The sequence below is a fragment of the Typopeltis vanoorti genome, chromosome 2, assembly GCF_054136105.1.
Source record: "Typopeltis vanoorti isolate ZY-2024b chromosome 2, IOZ_Tvanoo_1.0, whole genome shotgun sequence".
Classification (NCBI taxonomy): Eukaryota; Metazoa; Arthropoda; class Arachnida; order Uropygi; family Thelyphonidae; genus Typopeltis; species Typopeltis vanoorti.
In genome coordinates this window covers 83,172,775-83,200,239 of record NC_143550.1, presented here as the reverse complement: position 1 = coordinate 83,200,239, position 27,465 = coordinate 83,172,775, and the positions used below count along the sequence as shown (strand labels likewise).

The following is a 27,465-nucleotide window of genomic DNA, read 5'->3' as shown; positions in this document are numbered from 1 at the left end:
AGTGCCATTTTAATACTTGTGCTAAGAGCTGGATATTTCGGATAAATGTACGTGGTTCCTAAGAAAGGATTTAACGTCCATTGCTAAACTAAAAGTTGAGCAACAGTAGGCCTTAAAACCTCTAAAACAAAAAATGCGAAATTTGGCCTGCTAACTGATTTTAAAATGAGTCATGCAAATATAAAAATAGAACAAAAACCATTTGCATTCCACCACTTCAGACGGTCAACGATCCCTAGTATATTGTTAATTTGTTACCCTCCCACCATAACAAATGTCTTTTGTTCATTTCACTCTCCATCAGTTCACTGATCTACACCGAGCAGCAAAAAAGTAGCTCGTTTCAACCACCTTAAACAAGTCTGTTACTATAGCAACACCCTTCTTACAGATGTGTGTCAGTTTCACTCGCCATCCTAAATATAGCCTACCAATACGTAACAGGTGTTCGGCTTTCATTCAAGGGCCTACTTGGTAGTAATTTCCCAACATTATCTAGTCGACACTAAGATGGGGGAAGAACAGGTTAAGTAGTCTTATTAGAACGCGGTTCTTCATCTTGAAGATATTTTATGGTCGACGTGTGTCAACGAATCGTGGAAATTTTTGGAAATCTGCCAGCCATTTAAGTCTTACTGTTCTGTTAGCTGATAAAATTTGAAGAAACTAAGATTTTTAGGAGAAATCTTCAAAACCTGTTCCTTTAGCTCAAACTAAATTGGAGTTTTTGAACGTTCTGTGTGTTAAAAAAAAAAAAACGAGTTTAAATTCGCCGAGGTCACTACAGACATTGAGATTTCACCTCCACCGCAACGCTCTGTTGCTACGTACCTTTAAAGCGATAATTCTCCACCAGCTCCAGGATCTCATTGGTGACTCCGGTAATGGTGTTGGCTATCATAACCCGGATCTCCTCCTGCTTGTTACTAGCGATGTCCAACAAGGAACGGAATAACTCATCCTCTCGTTGACGGGCATAGTCCAGTCGCTTCGGGGTGATCAAGATATCACGGGACAGGTCGAAGGCGGTCAGAATAAAGTTTTGAACGCCACGGGTGTGGCTGTCGTGAAGTAGAGAAGCCGCCAACAGTAGATGAGACTGAAGTACATGACTGACAAATAAGACAAGGCTGTAGGGATTTAAAAAAAAATTAATGATATGGAAGCTTAAAAAATTCAGGAAGTTGTAATATTCATCAAAATAAATTATACTTCTATTTTATTCCAACTGAGAAACAATTTACAGTAAGTGGTGTTGAGAACAGAATCATTCACTTAAGACCTGTTTTATTATATAAAAGTGATACACTGTATGATTTAAGAAGAGAATTCTCACCTTGGACAGTAGTTTGAATCGTCCACTAATTCGTTTATTACATGAAGAGGTCCTTTGTATTCCGGCTTATCTTCTGACAACGGGAAAAACCTAAGCTCTGCCAGTTGCCGATATGAGGAACTTTGCGATACTTCTGCAGTCTGGATACTTGAGTAATGTCTGATGAGGGATAACTGCTCTACGGGATATCGGTGGGAATAAGTAGAGTGACGTTTGCTATCTTCTTGTGGCAGAGGACTGCCGGCATGCTGACCCGATTCCGTAAGTTCTGATTTAGAGGGATGTCGAACGCACACGAAGAAAACCGGAGTGTTGGGAGCGATTTGCTTTAGTTCATTAAGGTCTTCGATGTCCTATGATACAAAAGAAATAGCCTGCTGTCAGATGAGTGACCCAAGGTCGCAGAATAATTTTAGGGAAGAAAGCTTACTCATTATGCTAAAAATTTTCACTTTACTATGACGAAAAAGACTCTCGTAATTGACCTCAAACCTATTCTTGCCCTACTTCTAAATGGGTCAGATGTAACTTTAGATGAAAAAATCTGATAATTAAAGACGGTAATAATTTTTATTTTATTTTTTACTCGATGAAGAGACCTAGATTTAAACACCGTACAATTAAATTGCATACGAAATATAATCACCTTTTCCGTTATGCTGCCTCCAATGGCATAGAACAGCACTGGCGTTAAACCATCGGTGCATCTTTTGTACATTGGAATGAAACTCTTCCCATGACCGCTAGGTGTCAGCACCAGTTGCACGTTATCGTGCAGCAGAGGATGCAGTAAAGTAATCTCCAATACTGCAATCTGGAAGAACTTGTCTTCGTTCTCGCCGTTGTATGTTGGCTGAAATTGAACAATATGCAATTAAAATAGTTCAAGAAAATATTACAATGAAATTAAGTTTCTTTTTAATTCGATATTCAACTTAAAGGGCATTTCGTATTACGTATGCAGGCGCGCGCTCATTCGCAGACACGGGAAAAAAAAAAAGCAAAAGTATGCAAATATTCGATTTCATGGCCAGAAGTTTAAAAAAAAAAAAGGTATGTGTGCCAGCGCGCGCCAGGATGTATACAACCTTCCGGGTCTTCAATATTTCACATCGTCTTCAACTTTCACCTTTTCACTTTCTGTCCCTCCTTATTTTCTTTATATTTTCCTGCGGGAACCAAAATAGAATCGCATTTCCAAGAAGTCTTGACCTAGTAAGTGACGTCCTGTCTTAAAAAGACCTCTTTCCTCTTAAACCAGCTTCACTCGAGGCTTTTTAACTAGAAGGCGAATTCACCCTTGACATGTATCGAACTTGATTCGTTGCCGTCAAGCTTGTCGATTAATAGAAGGCTTGGATATCTTCGAAATGATAGACGTTTACTAATTAAACTCACTACTCCATAATTACGGAGTTTATTGTACGCTAATTAAAGTTATATATTCATTCAGGTGTCTGCTGTACTGTGTTAGTGAAGTCAAACTCGCTACACGGCAGCTAATATTAGAGATCTAATATGACCTTCAAAACATGGGTTGGTTATTAATAGCTTTCCTGTGTGATGAAGTTTTAAATATTCTATTTATCTTAATTATAAATAGAGTTATGATATTAAAATATGAACGAAGATGAAATACTGAACAAACTTCATAGAAAAACTACGAGACTTTAAAGTTAGAAAAGTACACAGGATGATAGGGAAATTTTTAAAAATCCCAATGAGGCTGGAAAGAGGGGATTACTTAAATTTCCTCTTTCCAACCTCAATTAAAGCAGGACTTCGCATTTGAAATGAACAAAACTTACCTCCACTTCCAAATCTGACATCTGAATGGTGGACATTTTGTCCTTGTTAGACTTCAACTGATCTACCACCTCGTTTCCGTTGGTCAACAGCAATTTGGCTCCAGGCTCTTTGCCATAGCAGAACCTCACCTGTTAAGAACACAAAACGGGTCAAAGTCGGCATAATGCTATCCACTTACTTAAGACCGCTATAAAAGGGAAGCAAAAGAAGCAATATTACTCGCTACATAAGTGTTAATCGATAGTTCGGTGACCTTCGGGAGTGTACTGGTGATAGACGGACCAACATTTGCGAAGACTTTCGCATAACCCTGCACGTTAAGAATGTTGATCTTAAACTAAGCGCAAATCATCACAACACGGGAACTTTGACAGAGTCGACGGACTTTAGGTCAGCCAAAGTAAATAAATCCAAGAGGTTATTCGAATAAGATGAAAGGAAACCAGATGACCAGTTTACGTTGAAGATTTGTTCAAGATATTTCGTCACTTCTTCGAACGTTCGTAGTATATAGGTAGTGACGCTCGAGTCTTCAGATAGCATCTTCCTTGGAGCGACATTGGTTAAGGTTTTGGGGAAAAAAAGCCGTTGAAAAAGGACTCGTAATCTAAGACAATCGTTAAGTTACGTTGACAAAGGACCAGATTTTAATTTAGCTAATTATAAAATTAAAATTAAGTACAATTAATGTTCAATCGTTTTAAGTAAGGCCGTTTATTTACAGAGCTACATAAATCACGATTTTTTCCAAGGCATATTTGCCTTTTAATGGGGGGGAATGATTCTCTATGCGGTGGGCAGTCCGGTTCCTCTCGTTTGGTACTTTAGCAGCGTCATTAATCACACGTAGTTAATAGAGCGGTCTGTCACAAGTAATCAATGGCAGTATGCAAATATGGTTGTTTGTTACGCTGATTTTCTGAAGAACCAACACTAACGAACTTCGACTAGACCACCCACTGACAAATATAATTAAGAATGTCTGCTTTACTGCGTGTAAGTATTGGTTTACAATAGTTCCTTTTCCAGGAACGAAAAGGAAAAAGCAAGTAATTTATTAAGATTTATTAAAGTTTATAAAAGCGCATGTCCATTAGTTACTTACCACCCTCCATCGATTGCAGTCCACCTCTTCATCTTCTTTGCTGTACACCACAGGCAACAGGGGCTGACCCAGCAGCTCATTGACCACGCATGCCTTTGCCCAGCAACTTCGGCCGAGCACAATGATTCCTATAGGATTTTCAATGGTGTTCCATATTGTCTTTTCGTCTTCCGGAGTCAGAAGGATTTTCGACAATTGCTCTGAAAAATTCGGTTTAAATCGTCCATTAATGTTAATAGAGCATTTTCTGGATTATTTTATTGTAAAATAAAATCAGAATAAACAAGTGATAGTTCCTTTTGGACTTTAAAAGAAAAAAAAATTAAATGTTACCCTAAAAAAACTTCTGATTGAGTGATAAAAAAAGGGCGTTTGTCACTATACAGGAAATAGCCTATGGCTTCACGCGAGAGCTCAAGTTCTGACTACAAACTAGAAACTGCTAAAATAAGAAGCAATTGACAAGGGTGTTCCTTAGAGTAGATCTCCAATTACAAGAATTAAGATTTCTGACCTTGACTGACCTCGTTACAGTTTCTGTCCTGCCCATTGAGAACATGAACAGCTGCTTCATTATAAGATATTTAAATGGCCAACTGGTCTGGAATCAGTACGTGGAAGTGCCCTTTCTTTAACGTAAAGAGGTCTCTGCACTCTCCCAATGATAGACAGCGAGATGTCAAATTCTCTACGGATGAGTTGTGTCCGGATTTTTTTCATTGAAACGGGCCACCCTAGGGTGGCCCGTTTCAATGAAAAAAATATATATACAAAAGAGAAATTAAACAGAAAAATCAGAATGAGTATATCTTGGGGTCCTAAAGTGGCGTGTCCAAAGAATCTTGTCAAGGATGGCCCAAATTTCTTCGTTATTGGAACAAACTGTAGTGGAGTGATAGTAACTGATACGCAAGTGAGCATAAATGGTTTAAAGTGCACATCTGCATTCTTTAACATGCGAATGAACTCAAAGCCCCCCCTCCCCCAACACACACACACTCATCCAACAACGTATAATCCCCGCGCGTGAGAAGGTTGCTATTGCAATGGAATGTGGAAGTTATCAAGATGCTATATATATTTCTACAGAAGTCTACTTTTCTTCCGGCATTTCTCTTTTCTTCTAATCGCCTCGTCTGTAGTGACGTTGAACGCAATGCGTGGGTAGAGTAACTGGACATGTCAAGGTTTCGACTGGAAATTCCTCCTTTTTCAGCCCAGTTTCCATGGATGCAATTATCGGATAGTCTTCATTCTCCGAAAGTACAAAATACTGTTTAAAAAGGAGAGGGAGAACAGTGAACCGTTGAGCAGAGTTTAAAATTTCCGTCTCAAGGATAATGGAGAGTTCGTTGTCCCTTTACTTGAAGCACGAAAAAAGTGTTCTATTTCAAGTAAGTCATTCTAAATGGCGAGCGGAGCGAATTCTTCGTCAGAAATGATTGCTTTTTTTTGTAGTTTCATATCTGTAAGGAATCAGCTTTTTTAAAATGCTGATTGACTAGATGAATTTAATTCTGAAAGTGGGACGTTTTTTTTTTGTTTTTTTTTATTTTTAAATCAACTTTTCGTATTTTAAAATGTTCCAGAAAATCTTGAATTTAAAAACAAAATTGCGCTCTATGGATGCCAAAAGAGATTAAGACCATCTCGGCTTTTTTTTATTTATTTAAAAATGAGTTTTTGTATGAAACTTTATAATATAAATTGACAAACATTAAGTTGAATAAAGAAATTATACTGACAAAAAATTGGGAGTATTCAGGCGAAATTTTTAGAACTTAGAATTTAAAATAATATTCTAATTTTAAAAAATGTTGGGAGATTAAATCTAGTCATGTTTAAGAGATTCTTAAAGATTGCCATTCAAATATTGACTAATCCATTTGAATGCTTAACTTCAGATAATTCTATTAGTTAACAAAATTAAATATAATTTATGAAACCCGTAAAAGGCTCAAGAAAACACGTAAAAGGTCTCTTACCTGGATAAAATCAGGAAGAAAGATCATAGTAATAAATATATTGTAGAATGAAGCAAAAGTTACAATATGTACGAATAAAAAAAAAAAAAACAACAACCAAAAGCTACAAATTTAGAGACATGAAGTAAAGATAAGTTTCCGATTGGATATACTTGTTAAATTCGTGATTAGAATTTTATGATTAATAACCATAAAAAATGTACACAATCTTCACTACATTTACATATTGACCAACTTTCTCCTAATTAACCTGCTACTTGGAAATGGTCATTGTCCTACATACCAGTTTCTTAATTGGTGGCCTTCAACTGTCTCCTTACTAGGGAGAATTCCAGTGGTTGACGATTTCATCTAAAAGCAGCGATAGACATAATTTAGCCGGAAAAATACAAATCAATGACAAGAAATCTGAATTTTTCATAAGATATTCAAAATAGCCAATTAATTTAAGGTTGGAGATATTTGGGGAATTGTGAAAATAAGTATTCATTGGTGATTTGTAAATGAACCCATTCAGTTTTAGAGGTCTACGATTTATTTTTATACTTGCCGTGTCTTTTCTCTACGTTTACAGTTTTACCCATGAGAGGTTAGAAAGGGCAGGATGATAGTGTGAATAACCGGATCAAATAAACAGGGAGAGGTATGAACCATGCTCTGAAGCCAGATCTAACGGCTAAGAAATTAAGGTTAGGCTGCATACGTATAAAAGGTACTCGTCAATCGCCAACTGTGTCGATACGCTGGTATTTATGACTTGAACAGCCGATAAAACACACTGGCGTCTTTGTACTGGGCAGCAATAAGGGAAATTGCTTTCTCCATTCGCTTTCCAGTAGAAGTACGTGTATGTTGTATAAATACAAGCTATAAAAACGTATACAGTTAGCAGAGACTTGGTACAGATAGGATTTTTTTGGCGTGATAAATAAAAAAAAAAAAAAGGCATGTTGTATTATCAAGTTACCATACGGAACTCAGATAATCTTTATGCAAACAAAAACTGCATGAGGCTGCCAATATTTCTGACTGCACATGCACGAACACGTGCAACACATAAAAAAAGTTTGATTAATTCAGTCTCGCTCACCAACAATGAACTGTTCCCCATGCGTGTCACTGTCGTATCAAATCGAAATGTGGAAAAACCACATTCTGAAGTTTTAGAATTTTTTTTTGCCTCGTAAAAAAATCTTGCAAAAAAGGTCAAACTAAGAGCGTTACCTATTGAAAGAGTTTATATACAGACCTGAGATCTTACTTTCAACAGTAAATCTAAATGAATATTAATATTTAAGAAGGAATGTTAGCGAAAATAATAAACATGAGCGGATCTCATTTTACAATACCAATTCCTAAAAGTTAAACATTTTCTAATAGTAGTTTATTTTAAAGAAAACTGGGGAGGAGAAAGGATGAATGTTGAACTAAACCAGCTCGCAAATGTGTTGAAGTCAAAACAAATTCTTGCGTACCCAAACATTTGGGGTTCTCCGAACTGCCATCTTGCTAAAAGGCAAGTATTCAAACATGGCGTCCAACTTCAGAACCCTGTTGGTAAAATTTATTACACCCTAGAAGGGTTTAACCATATCTGGCTGCAAGCGGGCAAGGCCCTCTGCACGTGAGCGCGAACCTGACCACCGGAAGACTGACAAGGTTACTACGGCGGACCGTAAACAGTCCGTTGCCAATCAGGGCTGTTTCTTATCTGGCAGAGGAAGAAATTCACACGGAGGCTCTCGCCCGGGAGGGAGCGGCATTGAAGTCGCTAGCCTTTGATTGCGGGTATCGTTCGTCGCCCGTCTGCATCAGCGGTAGGAATGACCGGCACACAAAGTTACTGTCGTAGGCGTAATGGATGAACAAGAAAACAGTGACAGGCTCGTGGCTTTCTTCCCTATCCCTTGTGAAGGATTTTTTCCCCCCGTAGATGTAAAACTGAACAAGAGATCAAGGAAAAGAATGACATGGGGAAAAAAAAGCAGAAAATAAACAAGCATAGAGAAAGTCTGACTACAGAACTTTCACACGTAAGCCTAAAATACGAGTAATATTCGTTTATGGAACAAAAAAAAATGAGTCAAATTTGATTCGTTTTATAAGACGGATCGAGTTCCTAAATGGAATCATTCGATGAATAAATTAATTGTCTCCTATTGTACTTCGTTATAAAAAGGAATGAACTCTTTTATTCGAGTACAGAAACAGTTACTGCTAAAATTACACGTTAATGATAAACTCGGAAGAGACAAGAAGGAAGATGTGTTACAATAGTCAGAAATAGTTTTGAAGTCCCGAACAGGCGCACATTGAAAGAACTCGATTCCCGATATTACCGGTAAAATATCAGCAAAAAATGCAAGTGTCCACAATTATTGAAATCCTTAACACTTGACCCTCGGCTGTTAATATTACGCAGTACCAGTGAATGTGTTTCCACTCACTTGAAGAGCAGTCAAAAGTGGATCTTTCCTTGGAGAACTTTCTCCCTGAAGAAATTTATCTTCAATGATTCTCCATTTTTTTTTTTTTTTTTTTTTTTTTTTTTTTTTTTTACTGTTTTGGTCGGGAAAAATGGAGTCACTTAAAATTATATAAAAAAAAAAAGTTATTTTTATGGTTTCGTAATCTTGTGCAACTAAAAAAACAAAAAATATTTTTATGCTTTCTCTCCCAAAATATGAAAGTTAGGAGTCTTTTTCTGGATTTACTCGTGTATACAACTTCTTGAAGACCTCTGATAGTAGTTTGTATTCTCGGCCAGGAGAACAGTTCTGTCTCCTCCGCACGAGACCGGTTAAGTTGCACTGGAAATTTAAACAATGTCCTAATGCACTCCATAAAAACCAAAAGACAACATAACACTTAAGCCGCTGGAAATAGTTCGATCCTCATTACCGGAGAAATGAAGTGTCTGATCCTTCAAAAACTTAACTTTTTCTGCACCCTATTGTTCGAGTTCGTATACTGAACAGACGGCTATCGGACCACTTATCACATCATCGCAACGGTCTGGCAGGACTACAATTTCTGAATGAAAAGTAAGAAGAAAAGTCAAATCCTTGCGGTTTGCTGAAAGAAACAAAAATTAAAAGAAGTTCGAAATTATAGTGCGTGTGGCCCACCCGGCGGATAACCCATCTCACGAGGTGGGACGTCTGTTGACCGTTACCTCGTTCTCACGGGTCACTGGACAACCGTATCATTGGCCGAGTGTGTTCTCGTTTCATTTACAGGCGGAATGGAAGTCTTATTGTACGAAGCGATAGATGAATTGTTACTTAGGAGATAGCAGTGGGTGTCAACGAAGCTTCACAGCCATTAATTTCGTGTACCGACGACCATATCATGAACTAGACTGGTTACGGCTTCGACATTTATCAGAAGGCAGACCTAACAGTTTTTCTGAACCGCATTATCGCGGCAAGTTTCTTTATGAATATTTATACCTTCGTTAATTTTCCTTTAAAAGAATTAGTGGGTTCCTGTATGAGATCACGATCGTGCGCAACTAAAACAACTTGCATCTATTTGCACGCACTATTTCCGTGAGAGCTAATGGCAAAACCAAATCATTAAGCAATGCAGTGAACCTCGTTTACTGCAAACGTAAACGATACATAAGAGCAACTACAATAAATTAGCAAAGTGAGCTTAAAATGGGAATTATAAATATTGAAAAAGTTGATGCGAAATTCTGACAGGTTTCTGAAAGCAAAAATTAACAAAAAGCAGTTATCGTAAGTTGAAGTTTTAAAACTTCCCATATTTTGAAGACGGATAGAATCCATCTTTGTGATTATTATGAGCAATATGATTTAAAACTAGTCTTTGACAGAATACTCTTAAGATGCAATGTTTGAAAAGTTTCGATTTGTAAGGATAATTTAAAAAAAATTCAGTTAAATGAAATGAATCAAAAATTAAAACAATCGGCATTTAAAGAACGTGAAGTACTTCGACTCCCAAAACCTGCGCACGTGCTCTTTCCTTTGTTTTACGTGAAGAAATTTAAGTGTGACCATCATTCCGGGTCAAGGAACTTCTCTCCCGCAGGTTTTTCCGAGTGTTTGCTCACTAACTGGGAAAATATCAACGGGCATGGGGACTTGTGTTAAAGTAGTAAAAAAAAAACAGTCACCGACACTTGTCTGGGAAGGATATAAAATTTCTCCTAGAAAACTGCTTCGCATCTTGAAAACAGAGGCGTGTTTGTCTCAAACATCCCGCATTTACGATTTTAAAAAAGCTCACCGAGATCCATTTATTTCAAGGTATTTAATACCCGAGTTTTAGCCAAACAGCATCTGGTTTGCACCAAAAGTCTGAATTGTTCTATCCAATTTTAACTCGTGTAATTCAATTATTTCACAGTAATTACAATGCAAGTGACTGTTCTTCGAAAATTACGAATGCTCTTTCGTTATAATTAGGAGTAGAGACTTAGTTCAGGTTTTTACGAAAGTCATAAATACATGGCAAGCACACAATTAGGATAATATATCTATCAATTAAAAGTAGCACCTTAAAGGTTTTTAATTAAAAAAACTGGACTGAAAAACGTCCAGTAGTAGTAGTAGCGCGGATCTTACTGATATAAGCTACCGTTGCCATGGAAACATTACATCCATCGACCAAATAAATTGAGCGAGATCACATTCCATGCAAGAGTAAAATAATTATAGAAGATCCGAGTGTACTAACTTATTAATACCGTTGAGCGTAGCGGATAGTTTACCATTTACAAGATTGTTGCTTTGCGAAGGCATTAAAAACAGCTGTATTATATCGGTGCGAGTTTATTTGCACAAGATATTGAAGACTTCAGAAAGATGCAAATATCGAGTTAATGGGTTTAAGTTCGAATATTCTATATTAAATAAAAGCCATTTGGAGGTGTGGAGCACTGGATTAATAAGTGGCACCTGTCACTTGAAGCATTTGATTAAAAAACGCCTGCGTTTTACCTCATTGCATACTTTTGATTCCTGCTTAAAATCGCAGTTTAAGCAATTGTGCAATGGAATTCATTCATGCGTATATAAACTTGTTCAGTTCAAAGTCAGTTTGGGAATCTCGCCTGACTTTACATTCAAGCTGTCAACACCTCCCCAGACTTGAGAGATCATTTAGTGCCATTACATGTTCGTATTATACGAACATGTAATGCGTCTTTATCCACAGCGTTAATATCCACGCGAAACACTGAATGATTGCACCTGATTCAGGTGCAATCATTCAGTGACATCATCAGCGACAATGGCATCTTAGAATGTATTCACTTGTAACCCGTGTGTGTTTTTGCGAAGACTTAGAACGAATAGCGGCATTTTATTTTATTTTATTTTTTCGTTTTAAAATCCTCGAGTTAGTGGAACGTGACACAGAATAGTAGTTTGCGATCAACGGGATACCACAAGTAATTTATGATCTCCGCACTTAACTTTCGCCCCAAGGGGAGGCTGGTTTTAGGGGTCTGGTATTGAACAAACAAGACGCGTTCATAAAAGGAGTGTGTGTGTGTGTATACTAACTTGCTGACTTCCCTCCCATCAGACATCTCAAAAAGGAGATGTTTTTCTCGTTCCCCCTACAAATGGTTCTTACATTGCGACCACATCTGTTGGAGAGAATACTCTACTTAGCCCAGGAAACGAAGTCGGCCGAGGAGTGAGTGACACTATGAGCAGTTATTTACGTGTGGTTGATTTTGACGGCCGAAGAAATATCGAATAAGACTAATGATTCCCAGAAAAGTGAACCGATGAGAGTAATAAATCTTTGGAGATGATGGAATGAAAACCCTTCAATAAGATATGTTGTTGAATTTTTTTTGAGCCATGAGAGAACTACAGAAGACGACGTTTGAGCTATTGACCATAGTTCAAGGAACCTGAACTAAGTATTTCGAATACAAAGCTTTCAAACGAACAATGTGGACCGAGGAGAAGCGTTTAAATGCACGTCCATTCAAAAGGTTAATGGCCTAAATTAAGATCTCTCGCAATCACAGATAACAATCAAAAATAGGTATTCGTTATCGGAGAATGAAGGTGCTCGCTTAGATCAGCTATAACGGAGAGATCAGCACAAATTTGCACAATGAGTGCTTTGTCCCCATATTTTCAACTTTATTATTAATCAGACATCCACCTTTAGGCAAGTTTTATTCGCAACACGTAGTAGACACAAAGCAGTTGTTTAACTTATTAAGCAATTATTGTACGGCTTCTTTACGAAAAATTTCCTCTTCTTAATATCTGAAAGGTGTTGCAGATGCTAATCTGCAAGTAACACTTCACGTAACCCATTCAGTTGAAAGGCCTACTTATTTTAATTGCCGTGTTGTTCAATCTCCCAAAAGATTTACTTAAATGTAGGCCAATTCTTATATCCTTCAATTTATTTGCGATGTATTAAAAATTATTTGAAATCTTCCTGGTAGTTACGATTTAGACCTTCAAAATTATCGTTCAGTAGCTGCAGCGATGGAGTTAGGTACTCACTAAAATCGTGCTGAATTTCTACTTGCCTCGCCATAGGGGGTGGGGGAAACACAATCTTTGGAATTAGCCAAATGTTGTTATGCGATATACGGCAGGGAATTTGTCTTTATTATTAGGACACGAATTAGATATTACGTCCAGGTATTCATTCCACACTGAATGAAAGAACTTATTTAGAAAAATAATTAAAAAATTCAATCATAATATTGCTCATCACTGCTCTATCAAACTAAAACGTAAAGTTTTATGCAGTTCCAACAGGAGAAACTAGACACGACTCAAAATGGTGGCTTCCAGTTTTCTGGACCAGACATGACAATGAACCTCATAAGGTTGTTTCCCCTTTACCAAGGTCAGTTCCATAAATACTTTTAACAGGAAAGAATTAAGATTGCTGCAATTTTTCTTAGTGGATAAACTGGTCCGAAGAAATTAGGTTTTTATAAAAAAAAAGTCAAATTTACGAACTTAAATCCTTTTGAGAAAATGGATTCTTATTCGGATTTTAGGTTAAAACCGGATAAGAAATAGCCTATATTGGAATCGAAACAAACGATTGATTCACTCACTCGAACTATAAAACAAACCATGTTTTATAGTTCGAGTCAGTGAATAAAACAAACCTTGCAACAAAATGTAATATGCAATCTCAGTTTCATTAGCCTTTAGGTTCATTTAAGATGTTCGTCCAGTGAGTCAACTATTCGTTAACGTAAAGATTGTCCTGGTTTGGGGGGCTACCAGCAATAATTATCCAAATAACTTCGCTATTCATGTATGGATGGATTTGATTACAAAATAAGACAATCCAGCACAACAGTCTGGAATGTGGTTTGCAGGAAATACTTTTTTTTTTTTAAATGTTCAGTATGGAATTCAGTTCTTAGATGATCAGGATATGGACTATCATGAAGGGAAGCAAGTTTATGATCAAGAAAATTTGAAGAAAACAGGAAGGACGTGTTCCCTCAATAGTTAGGGAATATTTCTACCATCCGAAAGAAAATGTGGCAGCATTTAAGTTAACGAAAGAAAGCCTGAATTTTAAGATCGGTAACAGTAAGAAGTAGCCACCGAATAAGAAAACTGGTCTTCAGTAACCTTTCAGAAGACTTTAATAGAGCATTAACGCTTTTCGAATTTAGCAAACTTCGGTCCGATCGCTTAGCTTATTCCTCTAACCTCCGTCTCACATCCAGACGTGCTAACCGCACCCCAATTATAGCCTCCGAAACGAAATTCTTCCTATCAGCAATTTTGCCCGAGTAGTCGTCACGTAGAAGACTCCCTTCAGAGAAACAGAATCAATTCTCCAGGTGATGCTTATCAAAGCTTCACATTAGAGCACCCCACTTATCCCTTTCCCCGGGAAACCATTGGTATTCAACACACACTCGCATCTTGTATTTCAAGTTTAACCGACAGCTAGTTTGCAGTTGTTAAGGAAGTTGACAGTTCTAGTTTGATCACGAAAATAGGGAGGAAAAATGCACAACGAGAAAGATGGCAAACATTTCCACAATCTACGAGACAAGGTAGTAGTTTGGAAGAAGGGCTGCCATTCAAAACCAGTCCTCGGTGGCCCGTGTGTGCACGCGCACACCGAAACACTGCCAATTGCAGGACTTGTCTATTCCCATCTAAGGCAACGGACGCGAGAGGCCCCAAGTCGGTCCGTCACAGCTAAACCGGTTGACGCTAGATCTCACCGACGTGGTCTGTGTCAGGGTACGGAAGTGTCTTCTATCGAAGGCTTTCTAGCGCCGAGCAAACAGTCCACTGCTAACCTTTCACCCAGCGTCGACCTAAGTGGGCCACGGTCGACTATAAGAAAGATCACTTGCCTCCGGATGCTGCCATGCATTTCGCAGAATTCCACTTGATACTTTCCGGAGGTCAGAGTCTTAATGGGCTAGTTGTATCTTCCTTTTCTTCTCTTAGTTTGTGACAGAGAAAAATATCGATGAGTGACCTGCCTGCCATGAACATTATTCACAAATCTAACCTGATTTCTGATAAAGATCAGCATCATTTCCTCAGAAGTGCACACCACTCTTGCAATGGGACATGGGATTTCAAGTGTTAACCAATCATAATGCTGCATTCAAGTCTGAATAATGAGTGGGAAAAAAAATCAGAAAATTTAGTGTAACAGTTATAAAAAAAAAAAAAAAAAAAAAAAAAAAAAAAAAAAAAAAAAAAAAACATGATAGTGCACTGAATATTTCGTGGTGTCACATTTCAAATAAACTTAGTGTGATATTTATTAATAGTACTACGTAGAGCCGTAGTTATGGTGTGGTAGTCCGCGTTCTTTAATTTTTGAAACGAATATTTTAAAATATTCAAATAAAAGAAAATCATAAGCATTGAGGAAACATTAATTCAATCCTTACTGCGTATTAGCTATCATAACACATATACTTTAGTTCGATAGAAATTTCAGCAGACCAATGTTAAAATGGGAGAATTCCTCCCCTAGTTGGCCTAAACACACTAAATTTAGGTTTGTCAGATCAAAGACATTTGGAAAGCAATATATTTTGAGAATTAACTATTAAAATTAATCCTAATTTGATTAATAGTCATTCATTTATTTAAAAAAGGTTTTACAATTTGCCAATCTTTAACTTCTAAGAGGAATCTTCAAGTTGTAATATTTAAAATATAATTTTACCTTACAGCGATCTGATATCGACGAGTTTTTTTCCAGGAATAGAAAAGTGAGAAGGTGCCAAAAGAATTCTAGCTCGACGAGCCTTCCACCTCAGACATGTCTATGAAGAGACAAACCAATTGATATTCTTGTTCTGTCTTCGAATTCCATTACTGTCACTCATAACTCAGCAAAACGAGCATTCCACTTATTCTAATTTGCGATTAGAAAACATGATCGTGAAAGCCAGCATGGACTGGGAGAAATGCATGCGAGATGTAATTCCAAAGACAATTCCGTCTAAATGTCGACTTAAGAAATTGAAAGCAGGTATGCAATCCCGGACATCGCCTACGCACCTTTTCACGAAGGAGATTTATCGCATGAATGAATGAGACGTGCGACTACTGTCGAGTGGTAGCACCCCCCTCTCGCCTTTTAACTATTAGACAACACAGAATCGGATATCAAGAAGGGGGGGAAATAAAGATGGGGAACAAGGGGAGGGGTGGAAGGTAAGTGACCGCAGTTGCTACCACGCTGAGAATTTAAGTAAAAACATGCACCTGGAAAATTGAATCCCGGCCAGAAGCAGAGATCTGGATGACCGAGTTTTACCCCGTCTCATGATCGGCGCGTTTGTTTACAGAAGGGAAAATATGTCGCTCGTCAAGAGCGAAGTCGTGGGTAACGGGCAGACGGGAAAGAAAGAATTTCTCCTAATGTATTGTAAGGATATACTAGCATATTAAGAAGGTTTCTGTCTGGTTCCTAATGACCAAACATTTAGTAACAGCTGTCAGGCCAGTGAAACTAATCAATGCATTAATAAGAGTTCAATATACGGGCTCCTGGGCAGAGCTTTTATTTTAGCTATCTAATATTATTATATTTATTAATAATAATAATTATTACAAGTGCCAAATTTTTAACGTTTAAAAAAGTTTTTTTTTTTTTTTTTTTTTTTTTTTTTTGAGCATTTTCCTATCTTCCGTTATCTAGAATTAGAAAAAAAGATTTATTTTTCGAAAATGGCAATCTTAAATTTCAGTAATATACATTTCTAAAATTACGATTCATTTGAACATTTAAACACATCTCTAAACAAGTCACTCATGAATATCGAGACATGTTCCAATAAAATCAGTTTGCATTAATGCATCAGCATTTCTGGTTCAGGTTGCATTTCCTAACTGATTTTAACTCAGAAAGCTAAGTACTGTATTCACAAATGTTAAATCTCCAAATTAAACTTTTTTGCTTCACTTAAACCCATGTCGTAAAGTTACTAACAAGAGAAATGTCCAATGCGTTTGGTTAAATTTTCACACCCTCGCTACTTCCTTTTAGGCCGGGGGAGGAACAACCTTATACTTACATACTATACGTGGAGAACGAAGGGAGTTAATATTAAGCGTGAACGAGACGTAGAAATCCATATGGAGGTCAGAGCACTGATCGGCATGTCCAAAAGGGGGAAAAAAGAGGCTTCGGTAATTGGGAAAGACTTCTTTGTTATGCAGGGTGTCACTGACCCTATCGATGAACTTCAGCAGATTTCCATCTGCCATCCTTTGCGCCAGACGGACGTATCTCAGTACGCAAACACCATGCCATTAGTCCACAGCTACTATTGGAGATCAGGTCATCGCTTCCGTATGTTGTTGGGGAGTTGACCTCTCTGAAGATGAATGGTAATGTGTTGGGAAACAGTTTAGCCTTTCTTGAGCGAGAACATAATTCTGCACAACTTGAAGGAGTCAAGTTACAAGACCACTGTACCAACAGACCATTAACTGTGGGAAGGATTAGTTCTTGTACAACCATTTATTCGTATGGAAAACATTTTTGCAATTAAAATATTTGTTTGTCACAGGATTTAAGATTTCGACCGAAATAGTACCCTGTATCAATTTTTACTTTGAATATGATTGTTCAAAACAGTAATCTAAAGTGAAATTGCTTCATATCTAGTTGTTAACAATTTAATATTTCAAAAATTGTACTTATACCCATATATCCGAAGTTAGCCTTCGGCAGTTAAGACTGGGAACTCCCTAACTCATTGTTTCATTTTCATCAAAAATAAAAATTACCTTAGTTGAAATTGCACAATCAGAAACAAACATGCTCTGTCTTCTGTTATCTGGAGATTTTATTAAGCATGTTTCGCAACAATACTCCATCACACTGACCTCGAAGGCTCGACAGACAGATTCACCATGTTTATTTAGCCACGTGATTGATCACTGTTCTAACCAATAGGTACAAAACAGATCGAGTTGAGCTATTCCTAACTTTTTATGTATCTATTCAAACAATCTACGATCACAATCTTTTGCTATTCGTCCAAGTCATGGACTAGTTAAATTTATCAAGGCTTTTGTATTTTTATTTTATTGAATACGTTTTTGTAAGCCTTTCTAAAATGCAGTGTTTATTAACCTTGGCTCACCAACTGCGCACTTATTTGTTGTAGCAGTTTATTCCTATCAAATATTTGTGTCTAAAGGAAAAGAGAATACTTTAAAACCAGGAAATAGAACCTGCTCATTATTAATATAATATCTATAAAGGTCATAAGCACTTCCCAGTGTTTGTTATCTATAATTATTTGCCAGTTTCTTCAGAAACTATCACTCTCTCTCCGAGAGAAAGTTCATATGCATAAACGGCCGACTTTTACGGGGATACTCTGCTACAATATTAAGTTTCCATGTGTGCTATTACTATTCCTTATGACGACAAGTATATTAGAACACATTTCTTCGTTAAATGGAAGTTCCACATACTTGAACAGAAAACCCGGCCAAGGCAGTCTCAAATATAAGTGACCCCTTTCTTCCCCGTCACGAAGACTTCAACTCCCACAACTTGTCCACCCCTTAACCTGAATTATTTTGTCTCCCATCCTTACTGCAACTCAATCTGGGTAGGTTTAGTTTGCAAACTTTTCTTTCTGGAAAGATTAAAAGGAAGTCGGGAGGACGAATGTCTTAATTCATATATGAAGACTAACATTTAGGAGGGAACAGTTTGTTTGCTCAATGTTCACTGGAGGAACAAGGAAGATTGTGTATGCAAGCTAGAAAATAAGGACACTTCAATTGTTTTTAAGATGGCAACATTTTGAAAATATAAAAATTTGTTGTTCCCCCTTCGTTTGATGGAAAGAAGAAATAAGTGATTACACTCTAAGTGTGTTCCTCTTAAGTGTTATTCGAAGAAAAATAGCCAACTTTCAGAGTGCACTTGTTCATGCCTTTCGTTGTCTTAGAATCCGACATGACGTGTTGCTATTTAAACACGCACTTTTGAAGTTTTTTTTTGTCTTCTCTTCAAGTATACTTCCTGGTTCTTTTCCTTTCTTCTTGCGCTACAGCTTTTTCTTTCTTCCTCCTTACATCTTATTTTGCATGCAAGTTTAATATGCGACTCCTGCTTTGCTAAAGAGCCCTCCGGAACTTATTTTGTTAGTTTCATGAGTTCGCTGTTGTTCTACTTTCATTTCAAACGTCATCGACCAAACGAGGGCCTTCTCGAAACGTTTGAAATACTCCACGTGAACTTTAGTCGAATTTAACACCACCACTAATGGGAATGAAGATTTCACAAAAACATTAAATTTTGTAAGAAAAGCGGTCGGTTTGCACAATTCAAAAGTTCCTTTGAAAGTGACAAGTGCGAATATTAAAATTCAGTATTTGCATATTTACAGACAAGTACGATAGCAGTTACGTTTAAATCCTGCCTGTGTTTACATTTCTGAACGAAGGGCATAATGTGGAAAAGACCTACTTTTCAAGCATATTAATTCCTTAGTAACAGGGGGATAGTTGCCTCGTTCAGAATACATAGCACTTAAAGAATTACAGGCACAGAAAGCGTGAAATGAAATATTCAATTAAGCCCAACGAACCTTTTATCTCAAGTGAATGGGGAAGACTCATTCTTCCTATAACTTCAGCACTATAGACGATAACATTCTGAAGAATCGAACAAGAGTCTTAATTAAAAATTAGCATTCAAGGGGGGGGGGGGGGGTTTCAATTCATTTTAAGAAAATTATGGAAAGAAAATTTTAAGTATTCCGCCATTTTTGTGTATTCCATTGGTTAACCCTAACCGTAGTGCTCGGGTATCAAATCCTTAGGAGTCGCTCGAAGCTATGGACTTGCACTTTGTGCATACTGGTGGAGTTTAATCCACTCGTTTTCTCTTCCCATTAGCTTACGGAACGCAGAGCTACCACTTGTCTCCCATGACCCGCCGTTGACGATTTATTGGCGAGCACGTGCTCGACTATGTACCTGCTCCGCCTTTTCACGACGACGGGAACTGGTTTCGATACATGGAATAGAGGGAGTAGTGGAGAATTAACTCTTTCCTTCGTCAGCACCATCGCGCGCAACTGAACAGCATTTTTTTTCTTCTTCTCTCATAGTGGCCGGAATGGCTGGTAGTAGACAAGTCAAGAGGATTACAGGAAAATTAGTCTGCAATGGATCGTTCGAGAAAGTTGGTAGGTTAGTGGTCCTTTCTCCGGTTTCTCTTACTGAAGAGATGGAGAGGAAGTCGATATATATAATTACGGCTTTGCTCTTTTGTGCAACTCTTACAAATTGACAGTTGAAGAGACAACTAGTCCAATGTAGACGAGTAGATACCTGAAGATTTTATTATTGAAAAAGCAAATCTTTAATTTCTTTAAAATTTAAGCTAGCTGGATTATTCATAGCAATTCAGCTATTTAAAATCTGGTAGTGGCTTGTCTGAGTAAATCAATCATGTGATTTTTTTTAATTTAAAAACGAATTAAAAAAATTAGCTCGAGTGAAATTTGAAAGAATTGTTTGGTTGTTACGAAATGGCATGGCATTTAAAACTTTAATCTGTCAACCTCCAGATTATGAAATAAATCAAGCCTAAAGAATTGAGTTCGCAGATCCACACTTTGACTACGTGGTATTTATAATGTATATAACTAATTATCACCTTGGAAGACTGAACAAATCAGAGCAGCGTTAATATATGAAAACCCACAGCTGTTAAAATGAAAGCAAGCAACTGCAGATGGAAGAATTACACACTGTATTTATCAGTGACGTCTTCCATGTTCTGTCGCAGCTAACAGGTTGCCTTCAAAAAAAAGACTAAACACATGATGTAACCTTATAGACGAATATCTAACATTTCGTAAGGTTTGTTATGTAATTTGAAGCGAAACTCTAGTAGCCAATCGAGTAAATCTTTTTAGTTCTAGATTCGGTCTACTATTTGTAAACGCAAATATTTATCGCCATAGTTTATTTATTACGTTCAAATTCCACTCTCTGGATAAGTTAACGATCGTATTCAAGGGCCTCTCCAACAACACTGATGTTTTTATTTAATGGCGTTGGGACAATAACATTTTATAGAACTTGTTTATGAAGCAAAGGTTAGTATTTAGAAGAAAATTGGAAACCTTCATAGGAAATAATGAACTAAATGGGCAGTCCAATTATCCTTTCAATCATTTTACTCGATTGTCAATTATTCTTTCACTCAGATAAACAGTTGTTTTTTGACGTATGTAGAACAAGGAAATTTACGATACACGTCTATTATACCTGTCAATGGTATTGATTAAAAGCTAGCTGATTACCGATTAACCTTTCTTTTGAGTGATATTTTGTGGCCTTCAATACACGGGTGTAGAGCTCAAGACAACTATTTTATCTGATGCACTAAGAGAAAAAAAAATAATGGCAGGTCGTGACCAATCTTTCAAGACAACGAAGTTTGTAATCCCAGATTAATTGCGTCAATGTAACTTCATTAGCTACAGATTATAAAACTTTGCTCATGAATGCAATGTTAAGTAGTTAAAAACAACCTGAGTGTCGATAATCATTTTATGCACTAATTTACTTCCAATTATGTTAATAATTAATATTTTGTTGCGTATTTCTATTATCTTATGCTATCGAAATTGCATTGTTGCATTAAGTTTTATTTTGAAAGCCATCGATATATCGCACAGTTCAAAATGTGGGACAACGCTGTTTGTTTATGCCCCATGAGGTTTAATTTGAACAGTAGAATAGCTAGTAGCGAACACTGATAACTTCATTATCTATGTCAAAATGGATATTCTTGAGAAAGATTTACACAACTATAAGTAATACAACATGTCAGAATATAGGTTGTAATGAGGGTTATGTTTGAATGAGGGCTACCAGTGGCGAACAATCTGTCAACAGTCATCGCATTGTATACATTGGCAATCATAAGGATGTTTATATAAATCCAACAGTTACTTGGAAGGAAGGAGTTATCAAAAGATAAGATAAAAAAAGACAGTTCTAAGTTCGTTTTTCTAGACGGTTCCATTTCATGCGATGAGAAAGATGAATAAAGTCAGACCTATGAACTAATCATCCGAATTTGAACAGTAGAAAGGCTTTGAAAATCACAACGAAGGATAACGCATGCTTCATTGTTTAAAATTAACAGATGTAACTGAAGCCATGATTGAGAATCCAGTTATATTTTCACTGGCTGGTTTATCCGGTGGCATGGCTTTCCGGATAAACCATCTGGAGGCAAACAGAGGAGAATTTCGCCTCAAAGATTTCAAAATTATTCATCATATCCTTCACTGGATTTTAACAAAAGGGAATTTTTTCCCCCATCCAAGTCGGTCCAGATAATTTTTTTTTTCTATAGCCACAAGGGGGGGGGGGTTTCATTTGTTTCAAAATGTAGTTTGGTGACTAAAACTAGATCGAGATAACCTACCTATAAATAGCCCGCCAACGAGTTTTACTTTGTTTACATCTACAAACAGATGTTTATAAAAACCGGTAACGTATGAAGTGGACTGCTGAAAATATCGGGTCAGTATTTTCAGGATAAAAAATATACATTGAAGATTTACTACTGTAGTTAATCAAGAAAAAAATATATATCTACCTAATCAAACTCACGTCGAGTAATAATTTTAAGAATTAGTTTTCTACATGAAAAACTTTTGTTATCGCATTTCTTAAGACAGTAAAAATCTTGGACCGTAGACCTTTTGTTCTAGTGACCAGAAATCGGATAACAGTCTCAATTAGGCGCATCTCAAAGGTCGGCTAAGTCCGAATAACCGACCTCGATATAGATACATGCAGGTTCATTTTACTTGTTTGTGACAGAGCCACCTAGTGGTTCAAAAATAATTAAAAGACGAAAGCAGACATGATAAAGAGAAAAAAAAATTATAAAAACCTTATCCACAACATGAAAATTTTCATCGTCTTTCAATGCAGTATTTTGATTTTAGATTACTGAAATTTTATTCGGAATATCAGATCATGTCTGTCCCAGAACAGGTCAAGTCAAATCGATAGCGATTCTATGCTTGTTTCGTACAAGATCTCTCATCGCCTAATAAAATTCTACTTAGGTCTGTTAGGTACCGTTTAACATTTCATTTTTAATGAAATGTTGAACGGTGCCTAACAGACATGTTAAGATCTTATCGAAGAAAATCCCGCGTTCATAAATTGAGACGTAAACAAGAGTTATGCAACCCCGACATTTCTGGACAACGACCGTTGAGAGATGAGGTTGAGTCAAACAGTCGAGATCGTTCTACCGAATTATCATTTCAAATCCAAGACAGATTTGAATCGGTCATTTACTCGATGAAATATTGAAGTAATGGATTTCTTCGCTTGGTGTGAGGGCTTCCTGCTTTACTGAGGACCTGAAAGTGGTTTAAACGATTTGCATAGAGCAGCGTTGTCTATTTAAAAAGTCTTTGATCTCCCACGAAACTAGACGTACATTAGGTTCACAACCTTTCGATTAAACGATATACTGAGTGGTTGACTTATTAGATGCAGTTAATTAACAGGAGGCGAGGTGCTGATTGTCCCTATTGTAAACCTTTCATTTCAGATGTTGGGTTGAGTTGAGATTTGGCGAGTCATACTGAGAAATGCTGTTGTTGGGTGATGCTCACGCAGGTCATGGCCCTCAAAACTTTGTTCCATTGATATCAAGAACTTAATTTGTACTAATTGTACATTTCAATTCTTACTGTTCTGATAGGTCAGCAGGTAATTATGGATCGCCGAGAAGGTGAAATTGCTATCGTTCAAGTGCTGTTTTCCTAAATGGAGTCTTCAGTTGAAAAAACTGAGCATTTGCTCCGATTACCATCCTTGGATGTTCCAAAATGTTTCTTTGCAAATGACAAAACTTTTTTATCGGATTTTGCTTATGTTAACCGCAGAGTTATGTGCATCCGTTAGCCTTTCACAACAACAATTTGCCTCCGGCAATAGGACTGTACTGCCATTTGTTTTTTTGGGTTTGATACACTGCACTACACAATCGTAAGTGACATTTCAACAAGGTAAGTGATATTTATGCTGGAAATATATGAAGCAGATAATTTTTAAGTATCTTGCTTAGCAAGAAAACTATGCCTTGGAATAAAAAAATGACACTGACGAGGTAGTGGCTGCCATGGATGATATTTTTTTTGGGGGGGGGGGGATGTACCTAGTGTATTACATATTAAAATAAAAATGTCCTAACCCTAGTTCCATCTTAATTAAAGCCCCTCATACCGCTGTAATTAAATACGCACGAACTATACTCAGTACCTTGAAGCTTTGCGTCAAGTTCACACTACAAAAACTAAGTTGTATTCAGTGGTTGGAAAGGTTTTTTTTTTTTTTTTTAAATCGAGAAGAATTCGAGATCTAAGAAACATTCGTCTAAGCGTTTTAAATATTATTCTCACATTTTTTCTCGAACTTGTCTCGCCCTTAGTTATCATTTAAGAACTGCGCTTTTCAATTCTTATTTTTGAGAATTAAGGATTCCGTTGTTAAGAATGTATGGAATGTCCGGAGGCACTGAAGAGGATTCAGAGAGCGTTTAAGTTAATTACATAAAAGTTTCCTTACCAATGTTCTTAAAAACGTACCTCAGAATGGGTAAGGAGTAGGGGGAAAACAAACCGTTTCTTTGCGAAGTTCAGAACGCCGCGATTCTCCAGTGGAATCTCACGCAATCAAACTTATCAATAGAAGAAAAATCGCCACGAAATTAATCGACCCTGGCCTACTTCTTACTGTGTAATATTGCCAAGGCAGAAATCGGGACTCGACCTTATTGAACAGTTAAAAAAGTATTTAAGAATTCACAGAATGGAAAAAAAAAACAATAAAAATCACTGGAGGTGGTTAGCACAGTACATCCTCTGTCACCATAAGGTCACCAACAAGACATCTACACGAGTATTTTAACACCTGTACTCCCTTCTAGACACTCTTATGATGCAAAACCAGACATCCTGAACTCGTATTATCAAGCTTAGCTTTAACAATAGCAAAAACCTGTTCTTTCAACTGGATTGTTTCTTCCGCAGTCAAGGCGATCCACCCCGTTATCATCAGATACGGTATACAAGAGCGTGGAACCCAAACAGTTTTACCGCTCGCAAATTACAAAATGGCGTCTACCAAGTAACAATCGTTTGGGCAAATTTCCAGATTTTCCAGGTCAAGAAACTTTGTAATCATAATATAGAAACATTTGCAAACTCGTCTATAAATTACGTCTTTTTGATGCAAATTACAAAAAAAAAGTATACAATTATATGAAGCACTTTATCGTTTGATCAAATGATATGTTCCATGCAGATAGATCATAAAATAAGCGTCTGCTCAATAATTATATTGAATCCAGTTGTAGAATGAGAACTATGCAACTGGTTTCTTTTGTCAGCCGATACTTTTCTTTTAAAAAAGAGAAACAGACGATAGTATTTTGTAAAATGAAATACGATACTAATTGTTGCGTTTCCTTGACAACAGATCACTAGACAGCGGTGCATGTCACGCAACAATGCCATATTTAACTGACAGCTATTCCTGTCCTAGTTTTTCCGGACTGTAAACTCGATTCTTGCATCTTTCAGGTAATTCGAGTGTTGCATGAAGACAACTCCTACAATCAACAAGTGTAGGGAGTTGACACTGCTTCGTTTTAGTACGTGCTTGTAGTAGAAACTATTTTTATAACTCTTATTTGGTTTGCTGAACAGCATTCCTTTTATAGTACCTGGAGGATGCGATCGACAACATGCTCGTGATCTTTTCCTTATCGTCTACTCCTGGGGACAGTTCATACTCGAAGGTTATGTCAATGAGAACAAAGTTTTGCGAAACTGAGCAAGACTAACCTCAACCTACATTATTTAGTAGCACTATATTGCCGTGGTAGCAATAGTCGCGCGCGATTAATCATTCCCGATGCCATACTTCTAAGTCAGATTTATAGTCTTGTAGTTGAATAAGTGTTCGTTTATTTACTTATGACAGAGTCGCGTGACAGCGCCACATGAATTTAACCACTGAATACCTGCCGTGAACTGCTTTCGACTCGATTATTATAAAGCGCCGATCCTTATATTAATAAATTATAATTTATTTTACTTCTCCCGTCTCAAGTGATGTCACTTTCTTTGCTCGATCTTTAATCGTGTCGGATGGTCTCGCAATGCCGATCATATTGCATCATCAACATTCAATGCGGCCTTCGTCCGCAAGGTTACTAGCTGTTGGTGGAGCACCCCTATTACAACATCTTTGATCTTTTTTCACAAGCAAAAAAGATGCGATAGTAACAGCTTTATACTTGACCGTCTAGACGGATTACACTTCATTGCACCGATCTATTAGGTCACCGACGTATTAAACCTGCCTTAAGACTTACGTATGCAGTAGACAGTCACATCTTAATAGGAAGGAAAGAAGATACTTTCGATCTCTCCGATGTCGAAGCGTCTCAAACTGAGAAGGAAATACTTAAGTTAGGAATTGTCAGTCTTCTGCTCAAAGAAAACGCCATCACAAGTTAAATCTACTTTGCTTTGATATTTCGGTGAATATTTCAAGGATATTTTAATTAAAATCACTCAAAATAAATTTACTGTTCGCTCAAATTAAAAATCAATTTCATCGTCTATTTTTTCCAATAAAAAGCTAATTCCAACCTCAGACGAACCTGAAGTTAGGCGATTTACCGGTCAATGAAGTGTGGGTGCAACTTCCAATGATAACTGCAAGCGCAGCATTCGAGGTCAACGCTCAACCTCACTCTTCTCGGTCTACTTACTTCGACTGAAACACTGGAGTCCGAACTCTGGAAGGGTTCACCATTTCAGTAATTAACCTTCAAGTGAGCGATCATTTCATACTGTACGAACAGCTCGGAAATAGCCAAATCAACCCCCGGAACATCCTTTCGTCCCCGAGTTCTAAGGTTCAGTAGGTGGATGGTTAATACTTGTCCATGTTTATGAATATGTTAAGAAAACAGTTCGACATCGCGTGTTGGGTTTCGTGAAGTAAGGGGTTAACGATTCATTATTTCTCCCCTCTTTCACACACGACGCCATCACATCGCCACGTACCCCGGCTACCAGATAAACTGGTTTCGCGTAGAAACGAGTATTTTTGTTTTGATATACGATTTGGATCAAATAGCGATGTTACTCAAAAAAAGTTGGTGTTCGAATGGATCCAGAAAGAATGATTAAGGAAAGGGAAATATATTACGTAATGTTGAAAATTTTTTTTTTGTACTTAATTGAGATGTCAAGTTAGTCGATAGACATTTAGTGAACTGCTTACAGTGACTGCCAAAACAGAATACGAACTTATCAAGGCTAACTGAATATTTGATGTCTTCAAGTTATAACGAGTGCTAACTAAGATACTTATGGGATATTTAAACAGATGCTTAGAAACTAATGTGGAGCTTAGAGTTATTCATTTATGCGAATTCCATCCACAGAAGGGTGTAGATCTATAGTACGTTATCGTGGAGGCTAAGCATTTCAATAATTGTTATATATAACCCGTAAACTTTGCTTTAGAGATCAAATGACTAAGCCACTTCAGACCTCCCATAAGCAGGGTAAGGCAAATCAAATTTCCATGCTCATGGTGAAATTCGAACCCTCAGTCTGTTGAAGAGCCAGTACGTTCACTTGGCCAATAACTACTTTCATA

At 37.2% G+C, this 27,465-nt stretch overlaps 1 protein-coding gene across 1 annotated transcript in view; it reads right to left on the bottom strand.

The window, feature by feature from the left end:
* LOC150109215 (dual serine/threonine and tyrosine protein kinase-like) overlaps positions 1–27,465 on the bottom strand; it is a 49,049-nt gene that overhangs the window by 12,660 nt on the left and 8,924 nt on the right. Inside the window, exons 2-6 of the mRNA XM_090406317.1 lie at positions 4,251–4,450; positions 3,145–3,273; positions 1,983–2,189; positions 1,337–1,689; positions 832–1,130 (exon numbers count right to left, since the gene is read on the bottom strand). Of these exons, the coding sequence (XP_090262443.1) occupies positions 832–1,130; positions 1,337–1,689; positions 1,983–2,189; positions 3,145–3,273; positions 4,251–4,450 (1,188 nt within the window). The remainder of the gene's footprint in view (positions 1–831; positions 1,131–1,336; positions 1,690–1,982; positions 2,190–3,144; positions 3,274–4,250; positions 4,451–27,465) is intronic.